The 15,327-nt window shown below is 38.4% G+C and overlaps 2 protein-coding genes across 2 annotated transcripts in view; both read left to right on the top strand.

The window, feature by feature from the left end:
- Window positions 1-10: 10 nt before the first annotated feature.
- On the top strand, window positions 11-6,376 carry LOC101853337 (uridine diphosphate glucose pyrophosphatase NUDT14). Its single transcript, XM_005104306.3, has 5 exons — window positions 11-262; window positions 943-986; window positions 2,550-2,614; window positions 3,296-3,518; window positions 4,918-6,376. The coding sequence occupies exons 1-5, from the start codon at window positions 182-184 to the stop codon at window positions 5,165-5,167; spliced, it is 663 nt and encodes a 220-aa protein (XP_005104363.1). The 5' UTR covers window positions 11-181; the 3' UTR covers window positions 5,168-6,376.
- Window positions 6,377-9,571: 3,195 nt separating this feature from the next.
- Window positions 9,572-15,327, top strand: part of LOC101852342 (NAD-dependent protein deacetylase sirtuin-2) — a 56,148-nt gene continuing 50,392 nt past the window's right edge. The window contains exon 1 of the mRNA XM_035971300.1: window positions 9,572-9,620. The gene's annotated coding sequence lies outside the window, so the exon portion shown is untranslated. The remainder of the gene's footprint in view (window positions 9,621-15,327) is intronic.

Here is a 15,327-nt window from a genome sequence, read left to right as displayed (position 1 = left end):
AGTTTTCATTGCTGTCGAAGTTCTTCGCCAAGTGAGTGTTGACTGCTGACTGCTGACTAAGACCAGGGAATAGGCCTGTTTAAAGACTGTGAGGACAGAATCTTTTGTGTCTTTGTTGTTTTTCAACTGAATTTAAAAAAAACCCTGGAGTCTGTTGTCTTTCCACGGTGTCAAGTAAAGAATGGACAAAATTTCCGATGTTACAGTCGGTGACTGTAAAGATTCGAAATATATCAAGCCAAGAAGAATTCATTACACCCAAGTAAGTTGGATTGAGCATGTAATTTATATTTCGTAACGCCTTTCCAGTCGTTTTATTTACATCCTGATTTCAGTTAATGGATCACTGAAATATAGCCCGTTATCGAATCAGCATATAGATTCTAGATCTAGATCTATCTAGATCTAGGTAACACCGATTTTATTTATCTAGAAGATTAGAATCTAAGTTTTGGTGAAGGGAATCAATTCAATGGCTCACAATTTTAATGGGGAAAGTTGGTTTACAACAGATGGTTGTACAAAAGTAGGCTAAAGTTTTATTCATAAGTGGAAGATAAAAACATCTCCATGAAACAGGTTGTTGTTTTTTCTGGTTGCCTCAATTCTTTTATGATCACAAAACACTTACATTATATGTATATATATAGAATCTAGAATTAAGAATGTATTCCTCTTTTTTCCCCCCCTTTTTAAATTAAATTTTCTGCATTTTCAGCCAGATAAATTAAATTATAGATCTATAGATCTAGATAATCTAGATCTATATGGTATATCTAGATCTATATCTATATATATATATATATTTTTAGAAGGGGATGAAGTATATATGTATTAGATAAAGACTGTGAAACGGGTACATGAGATGACATGTATTGCAATGTATGTATGCACTTGCCACTGTTTAATGCACAATAATTTTTTATTTTTTCTTAAAAACAGAATGGAGTTCCAAAAATCTGGGATGCTATGAAAGTTCATGATGGGTAAGCGCTCCTTCACTAAGCGAAAGTGTTTGTTTTGTGCCTCGATGCTGTGGAATCAGCTGCTTGTCAATTTGCAGGCATATGATGAATGTTATGGAGTTATATATATATTATGCTTGCCCATTTGTCTTGCTTTCAATGAAAAAATACCCACACATCTTTCTTGAAATAGAAGTCGAAATATATTTGCGAGTGAAAGTGGTGGAGGTCACGGTGTCAAAGGTAAAATTCGTGAGAAAATGTTGGGTGAACGAGCGTCCTTGGAAACTGCAAATTAATTTACACTATAATATATTTTTGCCTTTGAGCAACGTTTTTCAGTAAAATCCACACCCAGAAATTTGTATCTAATAGAAACAAAGTAAAATTAAATATGAACAAAAAAATGGTTGAGCCAAAAAGAAAAATTGACAAAAACTGCCCAACAAGCAGGATAATGACAGTTTTTATTGTATTTCATTATTTTGAGGAGCACCCTATTTCACCGCGATGGCACACATAGGCCTATATAGCCTTCAATTGAATCCATTATCATTTAACTATACATGTACAGTCGAAATAGTGTTCGAGATTTCTATAATTCGTCATATCCATGAACGCCTCAAATACAAAGAAATAGAAAGAATGTGGTTTGCTCCCTTGAAGAACATGATGGCATGAAAGCAAGAAGATAAATGAACGTGGAAAGCAGAAAATCTCTCGTGTGCACAGCCGACTCATACGTCATTCCTTTCCTCTCATTTCATTGGCTTACAAAAAGTTACTCCTCTTTCCATCCGTGCCGTGAGCATCCCACAGCATGATTGCAAGCATGGCGAGCCAGTCACACAGTGCAGTCAGCATCACTGCCCAACCCCCCTTTTCCGTTCCCCCTTTCTTCAGCCTCTTGTGGTGAGACAAGGACCACGTTTTGGCTGTAACAATAACAAAAAAAAACACTTACTCGTTGCAAGAAAGGCTGTAAAGCCGGGTCTTTAGTTGAGAATGTGAAGTGGATTTGTTTGAGATTCGAGTGTTGCATGTTCCGAGTGTTCGGGAACTCCGTGAAGTCAATTCATAGAAAACATAGGGACTGAAACGGGACCGAGCATTATGTCAGAGATACCTGAGATTTCATGATTTTTGTGTTTGAGATTCGTGGACTCTACTGTAGTTGTTCAAGAGAAAGTAATGAGAAAATGAATCTTAAATTAGGACTCAGAATTAGGGGTCTTAATTTACTTTATTTTATGCATGCTGAAGAACTGTTGCTGTTGCACTCAGGAGACCCGGGTTCAATTGAGGGTGGGGCGAATATTTGTTGAGTGTAAAAAATTTCGGTCTTTCTGCTGGCATGTTGTATCCCTCTCAGCCTGGGCTGGCCCTGACAAACATGCTAGGGTGGAAAGCCTGCCTCGTAACTGATCTAAATTGTGTTGATGGGGGCATAAAAGCACCTCGCCATAAAAAACCCCCAAAGAACCCACTAAAAACTAAAATTTTTGAAAATGATGTTACACCATAGGCCCTATTATTATCATAATATATATTGATTCAAGATACGTAAATTTTATTCTTCCTCAGAGTGGTGATACTACTGTTCAATACATCTCGAAATGTATTCATTTTCGTCCGACAGTTCCGTCCAGGTATTGTGCCAGTATAGGACCCTATATTATTGTAGAGTTGTTGTTTTTTTCTCATTTCAGTCTCAATTGAGGAGGTAAATGTAGATGATGAAGTCAGGATTGTTTACAAACAACTGCTACACTCTTATGAGTTTTATTGAAGTTGAAGCAAAAAGTGTCAAATTCAGTCCTCTATTACTCCTATGCATTTTTGAACTGAGAGAAATACAGGTGTTCATGAAATGTGATCTTGTGTTCTTTCCATGTTTTGTTACCCAGTGTGCTTAATTACCTTTTTCTTTTTGTTATTTTGAGGTTAGTTCTCATTGAATATAATTATAGTACATGTACATCATGATTAGGAAGTATTGAATTACTTTTGATTTTGCTATACAATTTTATGGTATTATAAGAGTATAATGTTTTGTGAAAGGTGATATGGTTCCAAACAATTATTATGTTTTGTCCTCTTTGTTGAAATTATAGTTTAATTCTTTTACCAGTTTTGATGTCCTTGCCACTCCAGAAATGATGGACATGTGTGACTTCTTCAAGTTGGTTTTTATTCTTTTCGTTTTCTCTTTTTCCTGATTGATATTAATTGACCATTCATTTCATCAGTGTCTTTTTTTTCACTTGATAAAGGAAGACAGCATTAAAATTATATTGTTTTTACATTGTTAGTTTTCTTATCTATTCCAGCAATTTACCTAAACTCTGTCCATGTGGAGTCCACTGATGAGGGGGCTGGGGCAGGTCGGGTGGATACTGGCCGATACCCTGGCTCTTTGGGAATGACCCTTGAACTCTGTGCCGGTATCGTTGACAAGTCTGGGGCTCTCCCTGAGATTGCCCGAGCTGAGATATTAGAAGAATGTGGTTATGATGTTCCGGTCGATCAAATACGGAAAATATCTTCCTGCAGGTTGGTGAACACTCTTAATACCGTACTTCTCCTTCAGATTTATTTCTCTTGGGATAATCAAATAAATTATTACGGTTCTTATAAGGCTAGCAAATGTAATGCCAGGTGCAAACTGCCAACCGAATTCATCTGATTAAGTTGGTACCAGCTAGATTTTTCTTTCATGGATGAGGAAAGGGCTGCCATTTTGGTACAATTCGACTGAATCTGACTGACCTTTAAAAATCAAACATGTTTGGTATTCAAGGTTGCTAATCAAATCAGTTATATTGTGCCAAAATGGTAGCTTTAGCTCCTCCAAGAAGGAAAAACTGGCTGGCCCAGGTTGAATCAAATTACAATGTAATTCAATTGGCTGTGTGCACTCGGTATAGTATATAAAGCGGTTGATTACGAAGATGAACACCATGTAAAAATTTAAGGTTTGAGTCTAAGTGGGGTCTTAAATTACTTTGGCCAACCTTATATTATTTCTCTCAGCCTCATGACCCTTCAGGCCAGGGCCCATGTCCCCCCCCAACCTTTTCTTTTCAAAATGACTTTTAATGAAAAAAGTTAATGGCTTATTTAATGCATAGTAGTAGGACATCAGTCCACTGTTCATATAATGCTATGAAGTACAATTTCCACAGGAATAAATAAATCTCTCTTCGATTTTTTTTACTGCAGATTTTTCTGAACTGCAACAAACTATAATGTTACATTTTCCATCTCACATTTTTAACCTAATACGCCTTGAATAATTTTACTCTTGGTACATCTCCCATTGCAGGCTATAAAACCATTTGTCGTGGTCATAACACATTTGCCTCAAGTCATTTTTTTCCAAGTCTCTAGTTATTGTTATGATGTCATCATAACCAAATCAGTGCACCTGCTGTAACTGCTCAGATAAACAACATCTATGAACATCATAACCACATTCTTTGCCTTTCACTTGTTTTGTATCCTGAGTATAGCAGGGTTTAGTACCATGTAGTAAAATTTAAAATTCAATAGATTGAGATTGAGACATTTCCATTTTCGCTCAAGTCATAAGGCTGGCTTAGGTAAGCACTGTATTTTAAAGTTTTCTGAAAACAATTTTTGAAATAGCTGTTGCAAACAATCCACTTAAGTCCAAATTTTGAGAATTTTCGATTTTTACACCCTCCCAAAGCTCTATCAAAGATGCACCTTTTAATGCCATGGTCAAGGCTTACAATTTTCTTTTTTTATGATTCCTGATAAGAACACAACAAATACTACTAGGGGTTTTTTCTGTCTCTGATATAAAGTGCACAAATGGACTTAAGTAGATTTCTTGTGACACTGATCATGTATTCTTTGATTGTTGATGATTGTGTCATCTTATATTGAAACCAGACTTTCTCATCATCTCATCTTTTATTTGTTTCAGAGGAGGAGTTGGGACTTCAGGCAGCATGATACATATGTACTATGCAGAGGTGACAGACGCCATGAAGGTTGGACCTGGAGGGGGCTTGGTGAGTGAGGGAGAGATGATTGAGGTCGTAGAGTACACAGTGGAACAGGCCCGCAGTCTGATGACGGATGAGACAGTCAACAAAGTCCACGCCCTCCTCTTTGCTCTCTACTGGTTTTTTGACAAAATTTGGCCAGAATTAAGCCAGAAGGCCAAGATATAACAACACTGTTTTTAGTACATGTACATTTCAAGCGTAGTTTTTTTGCATTTACATGCATAAGGTCAGAACGTACACCTTTCAAATCTTTATGGCACTGTTTCTAAGGTGACTGAGTTTGGTTTGGTGGTGTCCCTGGGTAGTGGGCAATTTCCTCTTAATCTGAGCAGTTACAGCAGGTGCACTGATGTGATAATTCACTTGTGTCTTTCTGACTTCAGCTATTGAACACATTCTCATTATAATGATGATATGTGTTTATGAAAGTTTTCTCATGAAGACTTGTAAAGTTGTTTTAAATTTCTTGTGAGTGGTTTTGGGTGTTTGTGTAAACTATTTCTATATTTTTGTGTAAATGTACATATACTAGTGATTTTGTTTAATAGTCCAGTGCCATGAGGATGTATTTTATAACTAAGTGAATATATTTTCTGCATGTAAATGTAAGGATTTATGAAAGAGTGAGCTAGAAGGAAAACAGAGTGTGTGAGAGAGAAAAAAAGAGAGAGAGAGAGAGAGAGAGACCCACAAAGTGACGGTGTTATGCTGTAATAGTTTAATGGAGGAATAGGGTCACCTCTGTTCTAAAGCAATTGCTGAGGTTGATCTGCAGATTCTCAATTTAAAAATCAGGTGTCGGCGTCGGTATGCACTATAAATATAAAAAATAGTAGGCCTACTGTATGCTAACTTAAGTTTCTACTTGCATTGTTTGAATAGAAGCATTTGTGTGTGTGTGTGTGTGTGTGTGTGTGTGTGTGTGTGTGTGTGTGTGTGTGTGTGTGTGTGTGTGTGTGTGTGTGTGTGTGTGTGTCTTGAAACAATTCAAGAAACCAATTACACTTTCAGAGTATAACACTGACTGATTAACACACCATCAATCTAAACTGAAAGAGGAGAGAAAATTACTGAGCTGATGTAGAAATGCAATAAATTGTACAGTGAAAACTTCCAAAGTAAAAGTTAAAGCAACAAACTGATCTCATTTCTCTCAGAAGTAAAAAAAAAAAAAGAAAGAAAAAAAATGTCTGACTGTGAGGCATTTCACCACTCCAAGTAATGCTCCATAGCAATTCACAGTGTGACAGAGTATTGCATGTTATATATTCAGCTCAATTATTAGAAATATGTTTTTATATTTATGTACTACTACAAACATTTTTTTACATTCACTATGATAAATAAAAAAGACAACTGTATGTTGAAACATAAGATTTGGGTTTTCATCTGATTTAGCTTAAATTGTACTGTTCACTTATACTTAAAGGTATTTCATTCTAAAGTCTAAAATTGACATATTAGCGGTCATCTAGAGCATGGTAAATAAGCAAGATTGGGGGAAACAAGACAGAAAGTAAAGAAGTAGGACCTACCAGTTGTGCCCTCTTACCTTCAATGATGTACCTGTCTTAAGCTGTCCTCGTGGTTTTATGCCAAAAAAATTATGAAATTATGCAAACTGAGCACAAAAATGTGAAATGATGTGATTCTGTTAATTTTAATAATCAGAAATTATGCAAAAAATGATCAAATTTTGCTAAATTATGCGGGGTGCATAAAACCACGGGGACAGCTTAAGTGAGCTATGTTATTATTCAACCCGTCATGTGTGCACGATCGGGTCAAGCAATCAGCTGGCACAGTACATCAAAGATTAGTTTTCGCTTAGTAGTACTGTAGAAGTTTAGAAGAAGCTCCTACTCTTTGACTAAGAACAGAGAAAATACTTTGAGTTTGAGCGCTATAGAAAGCTGGCGCGAGCAAGAAAGTGCAAGTGAGAGACCTCGTAGGATCTTTTAGTGTTCTTTGTTCTCTGGGTGTCAACAAGAGGAACATTACTGCTGCATTTTCTGTCCTAATCCTTACTATCGTCATTTCCCTCTACTTCTTTTGCATGTTTGTCACTCTCTTGTGAACTCCTATTGCCGGAGTACCTTGATAGTCGAAGCAGACTTTGTGCTGTTGAAGCTAGAGAGGTGAGCAGAGCAAGTCTGATTCCCCGTTCGGACTTCTCTGTTAGCGTCCACCCCTTGGAACTCCATACGACCTTATGCAGTTTTACCTTACTAAAACTAAAACATTACTGCTGCTTTCTTACTTGTGCTAGCTTTTCATAGTATAAAGCATTGTCTATTTTTTCCATCTAAGGACTGTAGAGCTTTAATTTAAGAGAAACTTTCCATGGTGGCTGATTGGCCAGTGCTCTGGCGTAGTTTGCTCACTCTTTCCTATCAAATATCTATTGTCCCTATCTCTCCTCTTTCTTTTTGTGTATGTTACTCTCTTGTGACACCTTTAATCTTCAGCACTTATATGACCTAATTGTGTTGCAAAAACAATAAAACTCACCCCCCCCCCAAAAAAAAAGAACTTTTCTTATATGTGAAGTAATAAAAAATTCATGTATGTTCTAATTAAACTCGTAGAAATAAACCAGTGGTTAATTGGAAAGATCATTTTTATTAGCAATGTAGCCTACTGGCCTGATCTAGCACCACAGAAACTGGGTGAAAGTTAAGTTAAGTCCGAGCATCAAAAGCATCAAGTCTCAGCAGCATAGATATATCAGATATGTGCAATAGCAAATACCAAGGCACACAAACTCCAGTTCAAAAGAACATATCATAATGACAAAATATACATTGCATCCGGATACATGCAGCACCATTAAGATTTGAAAATTTACAAAAACACAAAAAACGGGGAGATTAAACAGTTGTGTACAAGTACAAAAAATACATTAAAGTGCTAAAAAATCAAAAGGAAGCATATCACATGAGGTTATTTCAGGACCAGAAATAAGAATTGCAAAAGTAAATGTACATAAAACTCTCTCTATTTGTATAGTATTTATGATACATTTTTAAAAAGCAGTCTTATGTCATCATTACAGCAAACACAAAAGAAACTCCCCACATGTTTTTAAAGCACATACACACAAACACATACTATGACACACACACACACACAAACAACGTGAACATATCTTGTTTTACTGTATTTTCTCATTCAGCCATGACCTACTTATGTTGATACTGCAATAAAATTAAAGACTCTAATTTTATTGAATGCATTATTAGAATTAGTAAAGAGCAAATAAAAAAGGACTTTCAGGTTCATTCTATACTCAATTCCAAGCAGTCAAAGGCTTAGGTCTGTTATGCCAACACCTTTCCAGACCACAGAACTGGGGGCTCTTGTAGCCTAGAGGTTAAGGTGTTGGCCTCTCATTCAAAGGTCCCGAGTTCGAATTCGGGTAGCGACCGAAAAATTTTCTTCTCTAAAATTGTCTCCTTTCACCTACTTTCCTGCTCTCTAGCAATGTTCTGTTGTCTGCTTTCATTTCCACTTTCTACCCCCACCCCCTCACCTCCTTTGCCCCCTCCTCTGGGCTCCTGACTCTTTCTGCAGCCTTTCTACTGGTACTCCTTGGCTCCTCCTTACTGCTGTCTTTCTGCCACACCCCTGATCTTCTGGTAGGAAAGATCTACACCTAGCCTTCTCGGACAAAGGCGAAAAATCTCGGAGGGCCCGTGTGCAAGTTGCGCACGTTAAAAATCCCTTGGTGGTCTAAAATCGATAAGAGTAGGCTTCGGCCGCCACCACCCAGGCAAAATTCAAAATTTCCTACCAACTGAAAATATTAGGTGTGTCCCGCGCGCTCATATGACCTTATGCAGTTCCGAGCGCCGTAACACACTTTACAAAAACAAAAAACAAAAAAGACCACAGCACAACTCTTTCCTAAACAACTCTTGCCTAAAGAAAGGTACCAAAAGTCTGATTTTAACCATTTTGAGTTAAGGGTTGTACCTAACAGGACATTCAATGCTGAACATAGTGGTTTTTAATTTTTGAGATACCTCAAGTAGTTTTTGAGATATTGCACATTTTGCGAGGTAGGGTATACAGATTTAATTTTTAGAAAATTAACTTTTAAGTTTAGAACACATGAAAACATTTTAAAAAACCGATGACTCAATTATTTCTAATGTATAAATTCATGGAAAATTCATTTCCAATTCGGCATTTAGTTGACATCAATATCAATTAGAATTCAAAGGTAAAACATAGCAGGGAAGAGAAAACATGCTTCATAATAGATTTTAACACAGTATAAAAGCAGTTTTCATTATCTTTTTTAAAACATACCTTTCCCTCAAAATAAAATATTTAGAAGTCAAATCAATGAAAACTCTTTAAACACATTGTTAAAGTGAAACTATCATTTTTTTAATGGAAACACATTTTGGACAAAAAAGTGATTTTTAGCCCTTTGTTGCATAGGGTCCAATATTTTAGACGTACTTAAATATTGTCAAAACGCCTACAGCGGTCAACGTTTAGTTTCCTATCATTTTGCTTGATCCAGTTTTACGTTTGCATAAACCAAGGGAGGTTATTCTGATTCCCAGTGCTTTCCTTTACAAAAGATGACTACAACACCAGCGAAAAGGTAAGCAACCTTTCTGTCAGATTTTGTAGGGTTCTGTTTGTATTAAAGTAAAAGGCTTATCATAATCTTTTATTCTTCAATACCAAGTGTTATTTGAAATAATTATAATTATACATTTTTTGTTTTACACTGAAAATAATAGCTGATTTTATGCACTGTCCAAAATATTGGACAACATGCATTCACAAGAGGCAGAGGAAACAACCATTTTGGAGCCTCCAATATATTGGACACCATGAACTTAGAAACTGTTGCTAAAAATAGACATGTCCAAAGTATTGGACATCGTGTACTTGGGTTAACGTGTGTTTGTTTATACTCTGAAAAGATTGGTTGTGTTTGGAGTATTTTGATTACGATTTAATTTTTGTAGGTCTCATTGTTTAAAAATTGCATAGACATGTAGGCACTTCAACGCAGCCCCGCGCCGGGGCTGAAATCAGGTCGCGCTGCGCTACAGTAAACCTGTGACGGGAAATTCGACTCTTGGACGGGGGTATCTCGGTAAACGCGTTTTGTTTCGTTCCTTTTGTGACTTTTTATATGGACTTCCGCATATGAAACGAAACCGGAAAAGCTGAGATACAAAACGGCGCCATTTTCATTGTCATCGGTTCTTTCAGGCGTTCAAGAAATATTTCTGACGGAAAATCAGGTAAGTTGAAGCCTAAAATTTTTATACTTTTTTTTAGGGAGGTGTTTTTTAACGAATAGTAGATGTTTCTATATCATTTCATCTTTAAAAATTGAAAGTGACATGAAAATCCATTGTTGTTCAAGCATGATTTTGGCTTCCTCAAAATAGACCCACGTCATGGTCAGGGAGACCTATTTTCGATTGTCCTCCGTCCGGGGATTTTGGCTGCCTTTCAGCAGCCACTTCATTGCGCCTCATTATTCGCGATACTTTGCCAAGCGAAATCGCACGTGCTAGATACTATTACAGCTGCATTTTAATAACTTTTATTCGTTTTTGTAGACATTTACAATGTTTGATATTATGTTTTTGTTATATTTTTAAAAATATTTTTTCGTGCGTATCTCGGTTTCATGTTATGTTCCGCGTCCTGTTGTCCTTCTTTCGGTCGCTCCACCGTCACGATCCCTATTTCCGATTGAAATTGTCTCTACGATTACGATTTTCATTCTATTGGAGCTACTACTAGGCTTATCACATAGAATCTATACGTCTTTTTTCCTTCTGTGCCCACCACAAACATACCATACCAATTAAACAGTTTATAAAATATGTTATTCAGGTCTACCTCGGCACTACCACCACCCCCACCCCCCTAATTTTTTCTTCTTTGAAACCCTTTATTTTAGTCCTGAATTGAGTGAGCTTTCCATATATCATTATCGGCACTTTACAACTTATTATAATGTTGACAAGAACATCTCTTTCTCAAACTGACATTCAAGAATTTTGAAAATTTTAATAGATATGAATTTAACCAGTTTCTACGATAAATATTTTTTAAGAAAATGGGCACTTAGTCTGAGGTAAGCTTGAATAGCCTGCTTCAAAGTCTCGCTTCAGCAGCCTGTACGTCTGTGATTTCAAATGGTGTTGTGGTATTCCACGTTTTAAATACAAACTCGAATTCCAAGTCCAAGAAAAAAGACAAGAAAAAAGACTTCGGCAGAACTGTTGCAGTGATTGAATGTTTAGCTGGACAAGATGCCCCTGGTAGAAAGACTTTGCAACTTAAGTGCAGGGACAAGTACAAAAAATACTGCAGCTTCCGAAATAACTTTGGGTGTCCAAAGAATTGGGATCAACTGTGCAATTTCCTCAGGAGTGACTTTCACAGGTCCACACCTGCTTTGAGCCCAACCCTGGTGACAGGTGCACCATTGGTCCATGACCATGCCTATGCCTTTGGGGTCGACGCAATGCCTGAAGCTCCCCCAGTAACACGTGAGGCAGCTGAGATAAAGTCCCCACTCAAAAGGAAAGCTCCATTGTCACTGCCGGAGTCTTGTCCTTCTCCAAAACAGTTGAGGGTTGACTGCTGAAATTGTGTCAACAGTAGGCGAGAGTTGCAGGTAGTGGTATCACGATTACGACTGCAGAAGGTAGTTGTTAACAACCTTAGGAGAGAACTGCGGGAGGTGAAGAGAATTTACAATAAAAGAGCTATTGACCAGCGATACAGGCGCCGCATTGATCGGACTCAAAATTTAAAAGAAGAGATCCAGAGTTTAAGAAAGAATCACCATAAGGAGGAGACAGCAGCTGCCCTCCAAGCTTCCGGGGAAAAAAGGGCTGCTCAATGAGAAGCAGTCTTATGAAGGAGAAATGGCAGCTGGAGCGTAAGGTTGCAGAGCTAACCCAAAAAATCTCTGCCCTCACCTCGTAAATTGAGAGGATGGACGAGGAGTCCAAGTCCTTCCACCTGCAGCTGGAGGATTTTGAAAGTCAAGATGTGGTTACAAGAGACAAAAATGGGTACTTGCCACCAGTGCGAGAGTGTGTTTACTTTATGCTATCTCGTCAAGTGCCTGTAACTGCTTGCGGACCAACTCTGGGGCAAGTCGCAGAATGTCTGTTTTCAAAGAGACTAAGGGAAGTTCCAAGTGCGTCGACATGTGCCCAGATGGTGTATGAAATGGCCATCATTGCCTCAATTCAAACAGGCTCGCAGCTGATGAGTTCCAGCAATGTTTGCTTGTCATGGGATGCCACAAGCGTCGATGGGTCCCATGTCAATGAAATCCACGTGACAACAGGGGCTGGGCAGCTCATCATCGATGTCAGAAAGATCGCTGGTAGTAAGGCTTCGGGCTATGCCCACCATATACTGACTGCATTTTCAAGCATGGCAGCAGTATACTGCAAGTTTCATAAAGATTCTGACCCCAGTGTCAACGAAGCCAGCATTCAATCGCAGCTGCGTAAGGCAATTTCATGCACCCTCACAGACCGTGCTTCTGTCAACTCTGCAGTGATGAGTCTCCTGTCGCAGGATCTCGAGTGTGAGCTCATAGAGCTCCACTGCAATGTCCACTCACTGAACAGTTTTGCCAAAAAGTGTCAGGAGGCGATATCACTTCTGGCCAGGGAGCAGAACATAATAGGCAAATGTTACGGCAGTGAAGGTTCTGTTGCAAACCTCATTCAGGCCATGTCCAAACTTCGTTTTAAGGCAGGCACAGGATATCCTCAAGGATTTAAGTCTTTTCTCCTGGAAAATAAATTACCCCTAGGCACTTTTGCCTGATACGTCGGAAACAGGCTTCTCGTGCTAATGCATTCAGCTGGGATTTTGCTTTGTCACATGCAAAAACTGAAAATGTACTTGACAACCAGAAGCACTGGGAGTGAAAGATTGAGATCTTCTGTGTTGGCCGATGTGGGACATCAACAAATCAAATTGTTGATCATGTTTGGGGCCTTGCTGTTGTAGAAAAATTTATTTCTGGTCCCTGGATGACTAGGTTCTACTCCAGCAAACAATCCAACCTGAGTATGAGCTCGATATTGAAGGAGTCCAAAGCAAAACATCAGTTTTGGTCTGAGCAACCTGGCGAAATGTTTCGCCTCTCCACAGATGTGTTTAGCAGTCCTATATCAAATGGAGATCCTGTAGTGGAAAGCATCGTGACTACCACGCTTACTGACTACAGAATAAAAGTAGTTAAAGTGCTGATTCGTGGAATCCTGGAGGTGTACGAAACACAACTCACTGAGTACACCGATGGACGTCTCTCGGCTCCAAATCTAACAGCTGATGAGTTGCTTTGAGCACAGGCCGCCCCTATCCATAACATGGAATATGAGAGAGCTTTAGCACTTTTAGATGGAATCTGCTGACGTGCACCAAATGCTAAACCAGATTTCTTAAGAGGCAACGTCCAGTGCAGTTTTAACAACACTCTCTTGTGGCTTAATAATCAGTCACAGAAGGAACAGATAATCAAATTTTCTGTCACCGAAGCGTACAAGGCGAGACGAGTGGCAAGGATCGAAGACAAAGAGGTGGAATTGAGAGGTAGGAGTCAGGAGGAAAGAAGTAGCTCAGAAGAGAGATAAAGTTGAAAGAAAAGCTATGGCACGGAAGATAAATAAAATAGTGAACGGCGAAGATTTTGAAAAGCCAGGAGAAATATCGGCGGAAGTGGATTCCTTTATTACAAGTGTTCAGAATTCCCGAAGCTCCCTAAGTGGGGTACTTTTTACCCATGTCTGGGAAGAGGAGGATGGAACAGACCGAGCCTACTTTGGATGTGTGAAACTGGTGAAGCCACCAGGAAAAACTGTGAAGATGAAATCGACCGTCACCTCCTGGAGGCAGAGTGAGCAGGAAATAGATGGAGAGGACTACTCTGTTCCTGTGGGAGACTTCTTTGCAGACATGGTGTTCGGTGACCTGATCCTTTGTTGAGGTTAGTCTTTCTATACTTTTCATTGTTGTGTTGTGATTATTTGGGTTCCACAGGCATCACCAAGCAGGCACTTGTTATGTCTCTTGTGAATAGATGTTTGAAGAAACTGTGATGGCTGAAAGAGTGGCCTCAATTTTGTTCTGCTGTGAAATAGATTTCTATAAATGATATATTTAGAATTGTCTCAAAGGGACAATTAAAATGTGTCATACGTCTATATTGGGCCTGAAATTCAGGGAAGCTAATATTAATGGCCCGAAAATTTGCATGTTACGCAATCACACTTAATGTTATGCAATAGTCTTCTGCTGGTGACCAGAATCATACAAAACAGAGCTTATAATCTTCTTCGAAAGATTATGAACAAAGATGAATCGTTTGTCAATATTTAATAAGAAAAGAATCAATGTACATGATTCTGCTCATATATTACACAATCACAGGTAATGTTACATCATTTTCAATAACACAGCACATCATTGGGAACGATTTTTTTGTTGTTGTCATCATGAACTTTTAAAAACGTAGACATCTTACCGTCAGGGACCTGAGAAGAAATTATTCCAAGCCAGAAACACTTTGACAACGAAAAGAGAATGTGCAAATTAACAGAATCTGGTTTCACTTTTCCTGTTGAGAAAGCAGGTGAGAATTACGTACTTTTAAAAAAAAGAAGCATAACTTTTGAACCAGTTGTCGTAAAAACAAAATTCAAAAATGATCAGCTTCAAAAGAGCTATCAAATTGACCTATTTCTATGTGTACTTGGAGACTTTTCAATTTTTCATCAAAGTGCCCAACGTGTGTTTGTTTATACTCTGAAAAGATTGGTCGTGTTTGGAGTATTTTGATTACGATTTAATTTTTGTAGGTCTTATTTTTGTTTGATTGCATAGCCATTAGTTAGGAAGTGTTCAAAGCAGAGCTGCAGTCCCAGACCCCTGTCGTCTAAGTTAGACATTATGGAGGGGGGGGGGGGTTGAGAATGACAATAACAATCAAATATTACTTCATTTACTTGTGTACAGATGTTTTCAATATTTATCAATGTTCCAGGATGAAACCTTAATATGACACGGCGGCCGCTACGCAACTCATCCTAGAAGACGATGACATACCTGATGACAGTGATGATGAACGTTTATCGGATGATGGTGATGATGAATTTCTTCCAGGAAGTCCTGGCTCCGGCGGTGATATCGATGAAGAATACATGGAAGATGAATCTGCAAATATGGAGATTGACAGACCCTCAACCTCTGGCGCAGGACCCTAATCTGGAGCAGCCCCACCAACCTCCCGGACAAGCAGCGAGACT

Source organism: Aplysia californica, unplaced genomic scaffold (genome assembly GCF_000002075.1).
Source record: "Aplysia californica isolate F4 #8 unplaced genomic scaffold, AplCal3.0 scaffold00414, whole genome shotgun sequence".
Taxonomy (NCBI): Eukaryota; Metazoa; Mollusca; class Gastropoda; order Aplysiida; family Aplysiidae; genus Aplysia; species Aplysia californica.
This window is presented reverse-complemented; position numbering and strand designations above follow the sequence as displayed.